Source organism: Alexandromys fortis, unplaced genomic scaffold, assembly GCF_014885135.2.
Source record: "Alexandromys fortis isolate MF-2015 unplaced genomic scaffold, M_Fortis_MF-2015_v1.1 scaffold_5, whole genome shotgun sequence".
Classification (NCBI taxonomy): Eukaryota; Metazoa; Chordata; class Mammalia; order Rodentia; family Cricetidae; genus Alexandromys; species Alexandromys fortis.
The window spans coordinates 14661845-14678000 of NW_026067924.1; the positions used below are offsets into that span (position 1 = coordinate 14661845).

General features: G+C 43.7%; 1 protein-coding gene across 4 annotated transcripts in view; it reads right to left on the bottom strand.

Annotated features, from left to right (window-relative positions):
- Dcdc2 (doublecortin domain containing 2) overlaps nt 1-16156 on the bottom strand; it is a 176200-nt gene that overhangs the window by 135870 nt on the left and 24174 nt on the right. The window contains exons 1-3 of one of the 4 annotated variants that reach the window (XM_050142403.1): nt 14951-15060; nt 13856-14215; nt 8954-9008 (exon numbers count right to left, since the gene is read on the bottom strand). In XM_050142403.1, coding sequence (XP_049998360.1) covers nt 8954-9008; nt 13856-14148 — 348 coding nt within the window. In that variant the 5' untranslated portion in view covers nt 14149-14215; nt 14951-15060. Of the gene's footprint in view, nt 1-8953; nt 9009-13855; nt 14216-14341; nt 14360-14489; nt 14861-14950; nt 15061-16156 lie in introns of those variants that run through there. The other 3 variants (XM_050142400.1, XM_050142404.1, XM_050142401.1) reach the window with 3 other exon arrangements.

Consider the following 16156-nt stretch of genomic DNA (forward strand, 5'->3'; position numbering starts at 1 on the left):
CTCAGTCTCCTTCATAGAACAGGAATGGTGACAAGCCCTTCATCATGAGGCTGCTGGGAGGTCTCAGCTGGGAAACCCAGGTTAAGGACCTGGCATATACTCATTGCACAGAAATGCAAGCCCTCACAGCAAGTCCCAGACTTTATAGATCCTCCAACATTTAAGATCCCAGTAGTTAGTATGATTGTTGTTATCAAAAACACCAACAGTGGCTAGACACAGCACTCAGGAGGCAGAGGCAAGCAAATCTTTGTGAGTTCAAGGGCATCACAATCTACCAGAGTGAGTTCCAGATAAGCCAAGACAACAGAGACCCTGTTTCAAACATACAAACAAAAAGTGTCCCTTGTGTCTATGAATGGAAACACAATTTGTATAGTTATTGTCTTGGACAGAGTTACTGTTGCTGTGATGAAACACCATGACCAAAAGCAACCTAGGGAGGAAAGGGTTTATTTGGTTTATACTTCTACATCACTGTTCATCATGGAAGGAAGTCAGGATAGGAACGCAAACAAAGCAGGAGCTGATGCAGAAGCCATGGAGGAGTTCTGACTACTGGCTTGGAGCCTTTTTATAGAACCCAGAACCACCAGTCCAGGGATGGCACCACCCACAATGGACTGGGCCCTCCCACATTGATCACTAATTAAGAAAATGCCATAAAGGTTTTCCTGCAGCCTGATCTTATGGAGGCATTTTCTCAATTGAGGTTCCTGCCTCTCAAATAACTATAGCTTCTCTTAAGTTGACAAAAACAGCCAGCACACTAAAAATAAAAAGTATCAATATAATATAAAATGACTCCTCATGATACTCTGCTATACTCATAGATTCGGTTGTCATCAGAAAAGCTTCCTCCTGTAGCACACGGGAACAGATATAGAAACCCACAGCTGGGCATTGGAATGCACAGCTCTAAATGGGATGTCCCCATCAAATCCCTGCCCTCAGTGCTCAGACAACCCCAAGGAAAAGGAGGCCCAGAGGAGATGGGGTCACCAGGAGACCAGGAAGGAATCTTGGTCTCCAGCTTATGATGCTGTCTGGGAAGATTATGGAACCTGTAGGAGCCTTGCTGGAAGAAGTGGGCTAGCCTTGAGATTTGATAGCTTGGTCTTGCTTCTTGTCCATTTTCTATTTACTGCAGACCCAATGTAACCAGACCCCTCATGCTTCTGTCAGCATAGCTTCTCAGCCCGGACAGCCTATCTCTTCTGAAACCATGGGCCACAGACGACCATCTTTCCTTCTATTATTTCATCAATTATTTCGTCCCGGCAATGATGAGAGGAGCGATTGCTCCACCGTCAGAAACAACTCATAACTGTTTCTCAGATCTAATCCTTCTTCCGTTCCCATCACCTCAGCCCTGGGGAATCAACCTGGCCTCCAGCCTCACAATGGTGACAAGAGAGATTGTGTCCTCTCCCTGCCGGAACCCCATCAACAGCTTCTAGCTGGCTTTAGGAAAAAGGTGTTTTCCTGTTTTGTTTTGTTTTGTTTTTAATTTATATTTTTAGCACTGCAGTTGGTTCCTTCCCATTCCCCAAGCCTGGCCTCAGTCCACTTTATCCCCACCATCTTGGCTCAGCTTTCCCTGGCCTCCATCCAGGAGAGTATGCCCCTGCTACCTGAGTGCTCTTCCTCCACTCTGCTAACAGCACTCAATCAAGGTGTCATTTTCTGAAGGTGCCCTGCCCTCCAGCAGCCTGAGCTTTCTGACTCTGACCACACTATCTTCCTTCAGGCAGTGAAGTCTTCCTTGCTGAGACAGCTGCGACAGCTGGGTTCTTGGCAGCCTTCCTCATCATTGTAGGTCCAACTCACATGAGGCCGGGTACAAAAAAAGACACTTGCTCCATGAAATTTTCTAAAACTTTGTAGACCAGTTCCATTAGGGTGTGGAACCTGAACTCACAAGGATGGGCATGAAGGCTCACAAATCTCTGAAACTCGCAGACACCCGCTGCTAGAAGGGGAGAGAAGACAGATGTACAGGTCCCCTTCTGAATTTCCTAGAGAGAGAGAGGTTCCCTTGACATCGGGCGTTGCAGCAAATGTGCTGAGTTGATTCAGTTGTCTCTTTCCCACAGTCTCAGGCCGCTCAGCGTTCTGCCCCCGGCTAGCAGGTGGGCTGAGAATGACTTTATTTCAACAAACAAACATCCAAACTATGTAATCATGGGATGACATCTGAGCTGGATCTAGCTGGCTGCTCACAAGGGAGTCTCTCATGATGGTATGCGGGAATTTTCACTGTTGGCCAAGCCAGACACTAGGTACACAGATGCATACTTGGTGATGAGACCAGCTAAGTAGAAGTCAATGACCCAGCCCTTAAAGCAGCCCTCCACCCACCCGTGCTGCAGCACGCAGGAGCTTGTCCTATGTATCACATGCTGCTTTGAGGACATGGTCTTTGGTTGTTTTTCTGGGGTAGCGACCTCTGCAGGCTGTATACCCTTTTACAAGCCGTAAGGAACATCACACATGAGAAGACAGTAGGATCTCAGGAGGACAAACAGAAACTAGGGACTAAGCGATCTAAATGTTTATGTATTGAATTTCTCTTGTTGCTTAGGATGACTTATTAATATAAGTAAGAATAATACAAGCCCTAGTATACCTGTCTGCCAGTTTCATGGGTAGCAGATTTCCTAAAATCATGTCTAAATGCAAAGAGGATTGGAAATATTTTAAATCAGTGTCAGACACTTGCTACTGGACAAACCCAAACCACCAAAGTATTAGCTTTGATCATAATTGGTGAGAGTTACTGGTGGATTTTTTTCATTCAACTAGTATTTTCCAGGTTGGCATGAATATTTCTCTCACTTTGTTCAAATAAACACACACACACACACACACACACACACACATCTCAATAGCAAAAAGAAAAGGGAAACAAGAAAGTGTAAAAGATGAAGTTGAGCATGGTGGTCCACACCTGTAATTTCAGCTACTTTGAAGGCTGAGACAGGAGGATCCCATGTTCAAGGCCTAACTGTGCAACTTAGCAGGACCCTGTCTCAAAATAAAAACATTAGGAAATGGGGAGAGGCTGTAACTCAGCGGTGGAATGCTTGCCTAGCATGTGCAAGAGTCTCCGTTTAACCTCCAGTTCACCGAGGGGGGGGAGGAGGAAGGGTAGAAGGAAAGGAGAGGAGGGGAGGGAAGGAAGGAGAGAAGAGGAGAAGACTGACTCCTGCACGTTGTCTTCTGACCTCTACACCAGCAAGATGGTGCAAGCATGGCCACACACAAATACATAGATACAATATAAAAGAAAATTACAGCATAACCAATTGCTCTATAGCAAGAATATCTCTACAAAGTCTTGGCGAAGTTTTACACATTAGAATTATAAAGTCTGAATCGGCCTGGCTTTCCTTATAGAGAAATGCTTCTCATGGAGCAGTTCTGCGGAAAGGAAGAGAGGAGGCCACCACCGTTAGAGGAACTTACAGGAGTGGGTTTTCTTTTCTCTTAGTCCTCAATAAATTAGTGCCCCTGAGTCTGTTGAAATCATCTAGAATGGATTCCTTGAGTTAAAGAAAAAGCTATTTAACCCTTTAGTGGCTGCACCTTTGAACTCCCCTGAGAACCCAGAATATTCAAGCTAAAAATTAGTGAGCTCAGTCACAGACAGAGTCCCCATACCTTCCCGCAGCTTGGTTAATATTATACTCAGCTTAATGTCTAGAATCCCAGTCCCAGCCAAAGCACTTTAAGTAGCAGTTTCATGGTATATTTCATTAGAGATTGTACCTAATGATTAAACAGAACCAGTCAAGTCTCAATAATGATATTTATAATCTGAAGGCCATTCATCCAAGCATGTGACCTGAACCACAGCTAGTCCCCACACGTATTTCCAGCAAGGCAAAGTTTTTCAGTTTATCTCCCACTCCCAGGTTCCTCACATGACTAAGTTTTACCCAAATTCCCATAAAGAAAAATCCAAAGTGAGTGGGTATATTCAAGAGGCTTCAGCAGTCTGATTTTCCAACAAGAGACTGCCACAGCTTGAAAAGGCTTTCACTGGGGTCTAAGTTCAACTCCTAACTGCCAAAGCCGCCATCTTCCCTGGTATAGACCACCACTAACTCATGAATAGGTCACTTGAAGAAGGATAAGCCCAATCATCTCTTCTTGCTTATCCTTTTACTGTTGACCAGGACACCTTCACCATGCATGGGGATCAGCAAACAAAAGGAAGAGAGAGTCCAAACAGACCCTTGACTTTTAAAAAGTAAATGTATACGTATATTTGTATACGGATACGAATACAAATAACCTTTAATGGACTGCTCAGGTGGCTCAAGAGATCAAAGGGACCTGAGTTCAGTTCCCCAGATCTACATGGTAAAGGGACAAAAACCACCTTCCGAAAATTGCCCTCTGATCTCCCCACAATACACCAAATAATAAATAAATAACAAATGTCTTTATTGATCTTGAATGTGGGGATCAGCAAGAGTCAAGGAAAGGAAATGAAGCCCTAAACTATTCTGTGTTCAAATAAGTAGGAACTCAAAGTGGGAGGGAACTGTGGGAGGAAAGAGAGAACACGGGATTCACTCAGAGCTGTGAGCAACAGCTGGAGCCCGGGCTGGTGTGTCTTAAGAAGGGCATCTGCAATGCTAACTTTCAGCTGAGATTTCTACATGGCCGAAAATTGCCCTCCAGTTCCATGAACCAATGGTCAACGCCCCGGCATATGAGGGATTTTATGTGTATGTCACGGAGAGCATTTGTTTTTGGGTTCTGGGTTGATGGCATACTAAACAAACAAAAGCCATAAGGACTCGTGACAGGCTGTGTGCTAAACCAATGCTTTAGAGACAGCGAAATGAGAAGAGGGGGTGAGCATGGCATTTTACCTACAGGAAATCACCAGAGACCCAGGGAACAACACTGGGTGTTCTGAAGGCTGTGATGTGGCCCAGCTCAGACACTACCCACATTACATCCAACCAGTAAACAAGTAAACTTACATGTTTATAATTTTGGCAATTTGGACAAATTTCCCATGACTCAAGCACTTATTGCTCCTAAAAAATCAGTCCCATTACTGTAATATAATAGAATGTATTTAACCTAATCTAAAATTTAAAATTCAAAAAGTGTTTTTCTAGCCCAAATTTTGTTCTTCACAAAGAAGTTTTTTGCCATAGAGTTTTACAGCAAAGGCCAACACTGATTTTAGAATTAAAGTCAATGTGTCACAGATGAGCATGGCTAAACAAAGTACGCTCTGCCAACCAGGACTATGTTTGGTTCTCAGGAGAATATCACACAGTAAATTCTTGTAGAGTGAGTAGTGAGTGAGAATAAGAGAATTAAAGCTTTACCAGCAGGTACAATAAGTTATGAGTGAGCTTCCTAGAAATGCCTAACAGGTGGTCCCAATGCATATGTTCAAGATGATCAGATGAGGTTAGCCAGAAGCAACAAGATTCAACTGGACTTGGTGTGGCAAATGACAGTTCTTGAGAAAACCACAGGATGTTGAGAAAAAGGGGCAAGGCTTTTGTGGGACTTGGGTTTAATGAAGGACTCTGAGAGGTGCATTCTGTTGTAGTACTTTGGTGTGCAATCCTATCGCTGCAAACTCATTGTAGGCAATTACTTCAGGTTTGAAGGAAATTTCCTCTAGTAAACAGTTTTCTATCCTTCAAAACGATGCATCTTGAAAAGATATTTTTATGTCACTGCTCTACTGAAGCTTCCCTTTAAGACAACTCTAAACTCTGAAAGTCTGGGTTCTCTAAATCAGCTTCCAAGTTGTCACTAATGGCCTTCCTCTTACAAGTTTGTGTGCTCCAGGGGTGGCCAGAATGGGTTCTGCAGAAGGTGACCGGTGTATTCTCAATGGACACTGAGTACTGGAAGGAAATCCCCACCTTAGATCAAAGAAAGAGGATTCATGCTTTTTGTAAGAGGTGTCCAAGTCCTTTTTCAAGATTTGAACATAGTCTTATAAACTTATGAGCTTACGAAATTCCAGAAGTTTGATCGTAAATCATGTGTGAGAGACAGAATTCATTCCTATAGCAAGACTTGCATATGCAAAAGTTGGGGTCTCAGGGCAACCTACAAATGCTTTCCCACAGACAGAAGCAACACAGCAGTCCCTATCCCCCTCCCCCGCTTACACAAATCAGGTAAATTCCAAGATCTTCTTCTATGAACATGTGAACCCAAGGATGGTACCAGACCCTACCTATCATACAAAGGACAAGAGAGTAATAATTATAAGAAAATAATGTCAGAAAATAATGTGACTTTTACATTTTCACTTAATATAGCAAGCACTTTCAGCTTCCCTGTCATAAGTAAACTCCCAGTGCTATTATTTGTGTGTTTGAGGCCTTTATTAAATTACATATGCACTGCAATACCGAGATAGTCACTCCGAACATCAGAGCGGCTGCTTCCTGACTAACAGGACTACGTTTCACAGCATGAAAACTCTGGAAAATGTATCGCTAGTGTACCAACACAACTTAGAACTTGCCGGGTCACCGAAACCATGGAAAGTAAATCATAGGAATTAGTGAGATGCTCAGCAGGTAAAGGCATTTGTCAAAGCCTGACTGCCTAGTTCCAGCCTAAATAGGAAAGGACAGACTCCACTCCCACAAGCTGTCCTCTGACCTCCAGGTGAGTACCGTGGCATATATGACCCCACACACACACACACACACTACAGAACCAACAGTTAAAGTGATATTTACTTTTTAAAATAATACTACAGAACCAACCAAAAGTTAAAGTGATATTTACTTTTTCAGATACATTGATTATATATGTATGATTGTTTTTTCTGCATGTATGCGTGTGTGTGTGTGTGTGTGTGTGTGTGTGTGTGTGTGTTTCCTACAGAAACCAGAAGGCAGAATTGGATTCCCCAGAACCGAAGCTACAGACAGTTGTCTTATTTTGGTTCTCTTTGTTATTTTCATTTTGGTTTTTGACTTTGATACTGGTTCTATGAGATAAGGTCTCATATAGCCCCAGCTAGCCTCTAACTCACTATGTAGGTGAAGATTACTTTCAACTCCTGATCTTTCTGTGGTGCTAGGACCACAGGTATGCAGCATCACATGCAGCATGGAAATAAATCTGTTGCACTCTCAATAAACCTGTTGCACACCTCTTACACGTTACCAGATTCAATGCCTTCTCCATGGAGACTGGAGCTCAAGCTGTCGAGGAATTCACACATCTCAAACTCTACCACAGACACATGTTCCAGCACCTATTGTATCCAAGGTAGCATATTTCAGGCAAGCGTGTACAGATTCATGTCCAGAACTAATCCACTAAACTGTCCTTTATTTCCACTTAGTATAACTACTAGCAAGAGCTCATTCTTTATCCATAATATAAACACAACCATAAAAATGTATATTGTTGTCTGCTTTAAATTTTAAGGCCCATCACTTCCATGCATAATTAATGTGATATGCATTGAAAACCCAAAAAGATAGATAATGTATTATTTTAAAAGATCTGGAAATAGCACCTCTTCCAAAAACCATTCAGTAAATACTCCTTGAATAATGAATGTAATCTCACATTCTTCAAATACAACACAATCAGACTTTTTCCCTTATGTGACTTTCCTACAGTGATCTAGTTGGTAGCATGCTTAAGTAGAATGAGAGACTATGCAGAGTAGAAGGTTAATACAAGTTAGGGGTGGCTTTCAAACACCACAACAGCTGAAGCTGTAACCCAGTGGCAGAATATTTGCTTAGCATGGTCAAGGTCCCAGGTTCAATCCTCAGAACAAAAAGAAACAAAAAGACCTGGTGACACACACATCTAGTTACTCTGGAAGCCCAGACAGAAATTTAAGTTCAAGGGAAGCCTAAGCTACAACAACTTGAGGCTAAACTTTCGAAGATCCTATCTCCAACATAATAAGTAAATCAATAAATAGATGATAGATAGATAGATGATAGATAGATAGATAGATAGATAGATAGATAGATAGATAGATAGATAGAGACAGGGAATGTAACTCAGTAGCAGAGTTACTTGCTTAGCATCTGTAAAGCCTTGGGTTTAAACCTTAGCACAATAAAGACAAAAATAATGAAAACAAAACAAACATATTTTTGAGCCAGGCATAGAGGTGCACACCTTTAATACCAGCACTCCAGAGGCAGAGGCAAGCAGATCCCTGTAAGTTTCCAGACGCCTAATCTACATAGTGAGTTTCAGAACAGTCAGGACCATGTAGAGAGATCCTGCCTCAAAGAAACCAAAACTAAAGACACAGCAAGTCCAACATGGCTACTGCTTGTATGTTAGAAAGCCCCGGGCTGAAAGCGTGCTCCCGGCTGTTTCTGACAGGTAATCTGTCAGGGAATGGGCAGGATTCCTTGTGGACTTTGAACAGAGATTTACTCAGCATTACTTTGCTTTGAACAGCATTACTCAGAATCTTATCACACTGAACAGGGCATGGGAGAATGTTTTAGCCAATGCTGTGTGCCTGAGCACGTGCCTCTTCACTTCTGAAACAGTCCAACAAAGAAGGAACTGCTCTTCCCTAAAACATCTAGCGCCCCTTACATACATTTAAGAACTCATATATATATATATATATATATATATATATATATATATATATATATATATATATATATATATATATATGAGTTCTTAAATATGTATATATTTATATATTTAAATATATATATATTTGGTTTTTTGAGACAGGGTTTCTCTGTAGCTTTGGTGCCTATCCAGGAACTAGCTCTTGTAGACCAGGCTGGCCTCGAACTCCCAGAGATCCACCTGCCTCTGCCTCCCGAGTGCTGGGAAAGAATTCATATTTTATGATTAGAATGTGGTACACATGTCAGACATACTATAAGAAACAACAAGTAAAAGATGGTATTAATTTGAACCTTAGAAATAGAATTTGCATTACCTCAGTATTAACAGCCTCCATTGGTCTTTTCTTGATTTCTCCTATGTCCAAGTAACTAGAAAGTTAAAAAAAAAAAAAAAGGTAAGAGTTGTTTTTACAGGTTTGAAGTCAGCTACATAAAATGTTTAAGCATTATTAAAAAATAAAGCAGTCATAGGAAATGTGCAAAAGCCTGACGCAGAAATCAGTAGAACTAGTGTTGTGGGGAAGGTGTTCACACAGCCTCACCAACCTAGAGCAGAAGCATCAAGGGAGCTAGAGCCGAGGACAACCTGCTCTGGTTAAAAAGCACGTCTCCCTTAACAGTCGATCCTCACTCTGGACCTACTCTCCTTCCCTCCCTCGCCTTCCCTCCACCCCTCTGCTAACCCTAACCCTCCCTCTTTCATTATTTTTCCCTTTTTTAGAGATGGGGTTTTATATACTGAAAACTAGAGTTTACCACGTCACCAAGAGCAACCCTAAATTTCTGATCCTCCTGCTTCTACGCCCTCCCCCCCAGTGCCGGGATTACAGACATATGCCACCATCCCTGCTTTATGTGGTACTGAGGTTGAAGGCCAAGGCATGCACGTCCTCTACCAACTGACCACTCTCTAGCTATTTAATGCAGCTCTGGTCTGTGAATTCTGTGAGTCACATTCATTACAAAAATTAGGTAAAAGGAAATAGTGAAAGCCTGGGAAAGACAGACTGGGGCACCAGAGTCAAACCTGGGAAAGACTGGGTAGGTTTCCCAGTGACACTGAAATGCCCAGCCATGAGGGGTGGCCTTGGATCAGTTTACAGACAGATGGGGGACTAGCTAACTTCTGAGACTATTATTATCCCATTTCTTTTCACTACAGATACTAACTAGTGGCTCTGGCCTAAATACAACTTGAAAATTGTTATCTTTGTCAACTTCAGGGGATTCGCCCATCCCCATCAGGGAATCTAGTTCCAGTTTGAAATGCTTCCCAAACTGTCTTGTAAATAAAGGATGCTAAGTAATTATTTTAATATAAAAATATAAATATAGCTTCTAATCTATAACCACAATTAGAGACTCAACTATCTAACTACTATAGCAGACAAGTTGTCCAAAAAAAAATGGTTTATTCAGATGGTAAAGACACCTGCCATTAAGCCTGCACTCCATCCCTGTGACCTACGTGGTAGAACTGACTTCCCAAAGGAGTCCTCCCACTACAACATGCACACACCTACACACACACACACACACACACACACACACACACACGCATCAGACAAGAATAACAAGCGCAAGAAATTGTTACAAGTTTACATATTAGAATTAACTTTGACTATTGAACTGGGTTCACCATTGGCTGATGTCGTTCAGATATTTTTATTTGGACAGAATATTAATTGATATGGAATTTCAACTACATTTCCCTATGCAAATGATTATGTGAGGCAGTATAAATAACTGATCTCATCAATGAGATGGGTGGGTCTTTTGTGAACTTCCTGGATTTATTTCTATCAAGACAACAAAATATTCTGTTGCACACCAGAGAATGTCTCCTGATTTATATTCTAAATGTCTCAGACCTAATAGGTTAATGGAGGTAAGACAATTCCAAAAATGTCTGAGAAAAGTTTTCCATGCATGTGCACGTGCACTTTATAGGTGTGTGTCTGGTCATCCCATGTGGCAACTCACATGGGGAGGACGGAGAACAGCTCTGTAGAATGGGTGCTCTCCTTCCACCTTTATTATTACATGGTTTCGGGGGTCAAACTTAGTCATTAGGTCACTGCAACACAAGCGCACCTTTATCCTCTGATCCATCTTATTGGCCCCAAGAAAAGTTTTGAGAAAATTACTCTCTAAAAGTGCTGTCTTGGAAAGATTTAAACCCTACCTGAACCTTAGAGACAGTGTCAAAAACATTAGAAACGTCTCAGCGAAAGGCACTCCAGCAGGAAACTGATCGTTTCCTTTTGACGAGAAGTTTTCTGTCTTCTCCTGCATTACGTCACTCAAAGTGAAAACCCATGAATGATCCTCGGGACTCCTCAGACTCTCTTCTGTCTTTCAGTTGTTCTGGTTGACATCCAGCACTTACATCTGTAGTGTCTATCCCTACCAGCATAGGTAGATACTGACTGCTACTTGAACACCAGTGTCAGCATGGCAAACTAACGATGTGGACTTCAGTAACAAACTCGTGTGTTCTCATGTGTGAATTAAAAGCAAAAAGTAACACTGCAGACTCACTATATACACGTAAAAAGTGGTTTGAAAAGCAAGTTCTGTTTGTCTTGAAGCTGTAGTTTTTCATCCTGAATCAGTAGTACCACACCAACAAAGATGGACAATGAATGATATAGTCTACAGCTTCCAGCTGTTCAAAATCTGAACCGGATTTCCATCCTCGTGAAATTATTCTGTCTCTAAGTGGATTGCTTTCGCTGTTTTTGCTGTTGCTGTTTGAGATGGGAGCTCCCGCTGCCTAGTCTGGCTTTGAACTTACTCTGCCCAGGCTGCTCTTACACTCCTGTTCCTCCTGTTTCTATCTCGTAAGCGCTAGGATGACATGTACTACTACACATAGCGATGGAAATAATATAATTTAAAATATAGGCATAATACAAGATATTGGCCATAGAGATGCCTTATATTTATAAAATACAGTGGCATCTACAAAATGCATTAATAGCCATAGTTTTACCTTTTTTTTTTTTTTTTTTTGGTTTTTCGAGACAGGGTTTCTCTGTAGCTTTGGTGCCTGTCCTGGAACTAGCTCTTGTAGACCAGCCTGGCCTCAAACTCACAGAGATCCACCTGCCTCTGCCTCCCGAGTGCTGGGATTAAAGGCGTGCGCCACCACCGCCCGGCCCTTTTTATTTTTTTTAACATGGGGTCTCGTGTGTAAGGCTGGCCCAGTATCACATAAAACCAGGTTTAGTGACACTGGAGAGATGGAGGCAGGAAGATTATAAGGCTCAGGCTGACCTTGAACTTCTTCTGTAGCAGAACATGACCATAACCTTATGATCTTCCTGCCTCTGCCTCTTAAGAGATCAGGTTACAGTGCACCATTCCCAGGTCTGTGGTTCTGGGGATCAAGGACTGTGCTCGCTATGCAGCACTCCCGCACCACTGGTTGGATGACTCCAAACAGCTGCCCCCACGCACAGCTGTAAGGAGCCAGCAAAGCCTAGGTGCTCTGGTTGAACTTCTGAGTTTCTGGAGCTTGAGGCAGGAAGGTGGGTGTTCAAGGATACCCTTGGATTCATATGGGGGTGAAGACAAGACTGAACTACATGAAAGCTTCTCAAGGAAACAAAGCAAGGATAGCTAAATTTCTTTTAGACATGGTGTTTTAATTGAGCTCTATGTCTACTTGGAGTTAGGCATATCATGTTTAAGGGAAGTTTCGGAGAAGGAAAAAAAATAAATTCAGACATACCACTTGTCTCTTGTAAGAAGACAGTTTCCACTCCCAGAGAGCAGGATCCCTGGAGCTCAGCTTATACAAAACACATGAGCAAGGGCACCACTAGAGAACTTTGGAAGCATTTTAGTGAGAATGCTTCCATACAATTAGAAAATAATCATGGGAAATGGATTTATAGTATATATTTTAGCTTTTTGCTATCCTGGAACCCAAGATAAATTTAAAGTATTTTGGAAATATTTTAAAGCTATAGAATAAAAGATTATCTACGACTCCACAATTCCTTTGGTAGATGCATCCAAGAAACAAAAAGTGGCAAACAAATGTTCACAGAGACATTCTTCATAATAGCCCCAAAGTGAACAACCCAAATACCCACTAACTGCTTAATGAATGGAGAGGAACTGTTAGCTCCATACCAGGGAAACTACTCAACTGTAGGGTGGCACTCTTCCATGCTACAGAGTGCACGGACCTAGAAAGTGGTACAGAGCAAACAGAACAGACACAAAGTCCACCTGTCATACTATTCGATCCCATAGATACAGAAAATAGATCCTTAGTTTGCCTGGAGGAAGAGGAAGTTCGGAGGTGTCCATTTCTTCAGGAGAGTGATCAAAATACTGTAAAATGGATTTGTAGTGATGGTTCACAACTCTGGAAATCTTGGAAATTGGTGGATTCACCAAAATATATGCCAGGAAAGCCTTAAAACACTGACGGAATGTAAGAATTTACTCTCCAGTCCACTCCTGATAACCTTCACCTCCCACATAAACTTAAGAACTTTTCTTACTGTTCCTATCTCCTTATGATTTGCATTGAAATTAACGATGTGCAGATGGGAAGTCCTCAAAGATGAGTCAAGTCTGTCCAGCTCAGTTCACTCTGCAAACCTTAAACTCTGTTGTTAATTCACAGAAAATGACCTTGGGGGAGTTCCCTATCCAGAAAGTGGCCTGCACAGACACAAAAGTCAGTGGGCTTTTCCAAGCATTCTGTGACTAGCACAAACACCTAGGATACAGGAAGACAGCACAGCACCTGGCTGTGTGCATTCTGCTTGCAATGAAGGAATTCAAACAATGAAGAGGGAAATCACAACAGAGCATCCAGCCCTTGGAATTAACTCGTAAGAAATCTTTTCCCCCCTTTTAAGTTTAAGGGGTAGAGTTTAATAAAAAATAAATAAATAAAATAAGCCTGTAACCTCACACTTGGGAGTCTGGGGCAGGAGGAGAGCGGATAGTTCAAGGCCACCCTGATGGACACAGTGAGTTTCAATCTGAAGCTACAGAGATGCTGTCTCAGGATAACGAAATAATGCTGTTGTTTCTACACTGTTTAGCCAGTCATTTAAAATCTCACCTACTGCTACTGGAGCGAAATTCCTTCTCCAGTTACAATTCTACCAGCAACTGCCAGCTCCTGGCTAGACTTACCGGAGGTAACCTATCAACCACGCCCCAAGGCGCAGGGGAGCTCTACTCACTTGAGTTTCTTGAAGGCTTCCTGGCCCCCGGCCACGTAGTTGCCCCCGCTTTCGATCTGGTCCAGTTTCCGGATGCGGTGGCCCGTCCTCGGGGTGTAGATGTTCCTAACTGCCCCAAAGGGTGCCTGCACACCGCCCGTCACTTCCTTGAGGAAGACGTCGAAGCTGGACACCTTCTTCTCATGAATGACGACACGGCGCCCTGCGAAGAAGGGGTCCCCATTGCGGTACACCAGCACACTCTTCACCACTGGCTGCGACAGGTGGTTGGACCTGGCGCTGGGGCCGTTCATCTTCACCGCTGGATATCGGACCCGCTGGCACTCCACAGGCCTGCAACACCAGTTCCTGGACCGCCTCCTGCAGGGACGAAGAAAAGTCACTCACAGGTGAAGAAGAGCCAGCCGTGCGGAGCCAGCCCCGGCAGGTAGCAGTTCAAGTAAGGCGCGGCGCGGATGGCCAATCAGAGCTCGCAGGCTCGCACACCTGTCTCTCCCGCCCCGCAGCACCCAGGTATGCTGTCTGGGAACCCGTGCCGCCCGGGCTTTAAACCCCTGCGCGAGCTGGGACAGGAAGGGACAGTGGCGGACGCGCGCACTCAAGCGCGCACACACGCACACGCACTCAGGCGCACATTAATAACATGGCGAGATTCAGTGCCTGTCATCACATCTGTGTTGTTTCTCCCAACCGCTTCAGTTTTTTTCTTTCTTGTGTCTTGCACTCTAATACCACCAGCTCATTCGCCCTCCTCCGCCCAATAAAGTCATTAAGATCCCGGTTAAGGTTGCCGGGATTTTCCTTTGAGGAAAATAAGCCACCTAAAAATGCACTGAGAAGTCGGACCCAGTGGCGCACATCTATCATCCTAGAATTAGGGAGACTAGAGCTGGAGTATTGTTCGAGGCCAGCCTGGACTACCTAGAAAGTTTTAAATCAGCCTCAGTTATAGCCAGACTAAATTAATATCAATAAATTAAGTAATCTGCACAGATAGAAGCAGAGGCGACGCCCGAGTCCGAAACCCCGGGACTCTGGTCTGGCCAGCGCCGCCCAGTGGTGAGGTTCCGGTGGGCCCTTCGCAGTGGTACCTACCGACACTCGCGGGAAGTGGGGGAGGGACTGGGGGAGGGGCGCAGTTGGGGGCGGGGCGGGTTGCTGGCGCTGGGGCCCGCACCGCTGTGAATCCTAGCCCGCCGCGCGTCCCTAGCACCGGTCCTCCCTCCGCCGTTAGTGTCTTCTGAGGGCCTGCCAGGTCCAACCGGGAGCCCAGTTTGTTTTTTCTCGCCGTTTCCATAGCAACTGCAGCCTCGTGCGGAGAGTTAGCCTATGAAATAGGTCTGAGCGAGCTTACCTCCCTTGCGCTTCTCTAGCTGCCTCTGGCATCCAAGTCATAAGGGGGTTGGGAATGAAATTGCCATGCCAGTGCTGTGCCAGTGTGGTTCTTGGAGACCGACACACTGCTAGGTAGATGATACCCTACAGTATTTTCAGTGTCTACGATGTGACGAACATTAAAGAGGGTATTTACAAGAAGACTTGCTCTGCCTGTGAGCTTGCCTCCACGTTGATTGTGTAAATTATTAGATCAGGCTGTGGGATCCATATGGAGTTGAGATTTTAATCAAGAATTTTGGAAAAACCGCAGGTGACAAGAGTCCACCTGTAATCTCAGCATTCGGAGGACTGAAGGCAAGAAGATTAGCCACAAGTTTCAGGACAGCCTGGAACAGAGTAAGACTGTAGGGTAAAACGCCCGCCAACGAAATACACTCCGGGTATGGAATCAGCCAGTGAAAGGAAATACACAGTGGTCCTGAAATCAGAGCCAATGGGATAAAAAGGACCAGAGAAAGAAACACACTTTGGCTCTGAAACCAGAACCAAAGAAACACACTCTGTCCCTGACCCCTTAGCAGAAAACCAACCAATCCGTGACCACAAAATCCAGTCAATCTCTTAGTTTCTCCAAACTCGGGGATTGAAATCCAACCAGTTTCCACTCTGAAAATCTTCACTCCCCTGGAAAAACTCAGCCCCTATATAACCTGTGCCTGTTCATTGGGAGCTGTCTTTTTCCACACTGGCAGCGACAGTCACTCTCCTAGATTCTTCCCTCCCAAAAAAAAAAATGTCTTACATGAGGTTTGGGTGAGACCTTCTTTCCACAGAATAGAGCAGGACAGAGAAGTGACAACTTTGACCAGAGCGTGAGCAGAGAAGAGCAGAGCAGAACTGATGCTTTTGTTGGGGAAACCTTCCCCCGCCAGAACAGAGTTGTTACTTTGGGGAAACTTTCCC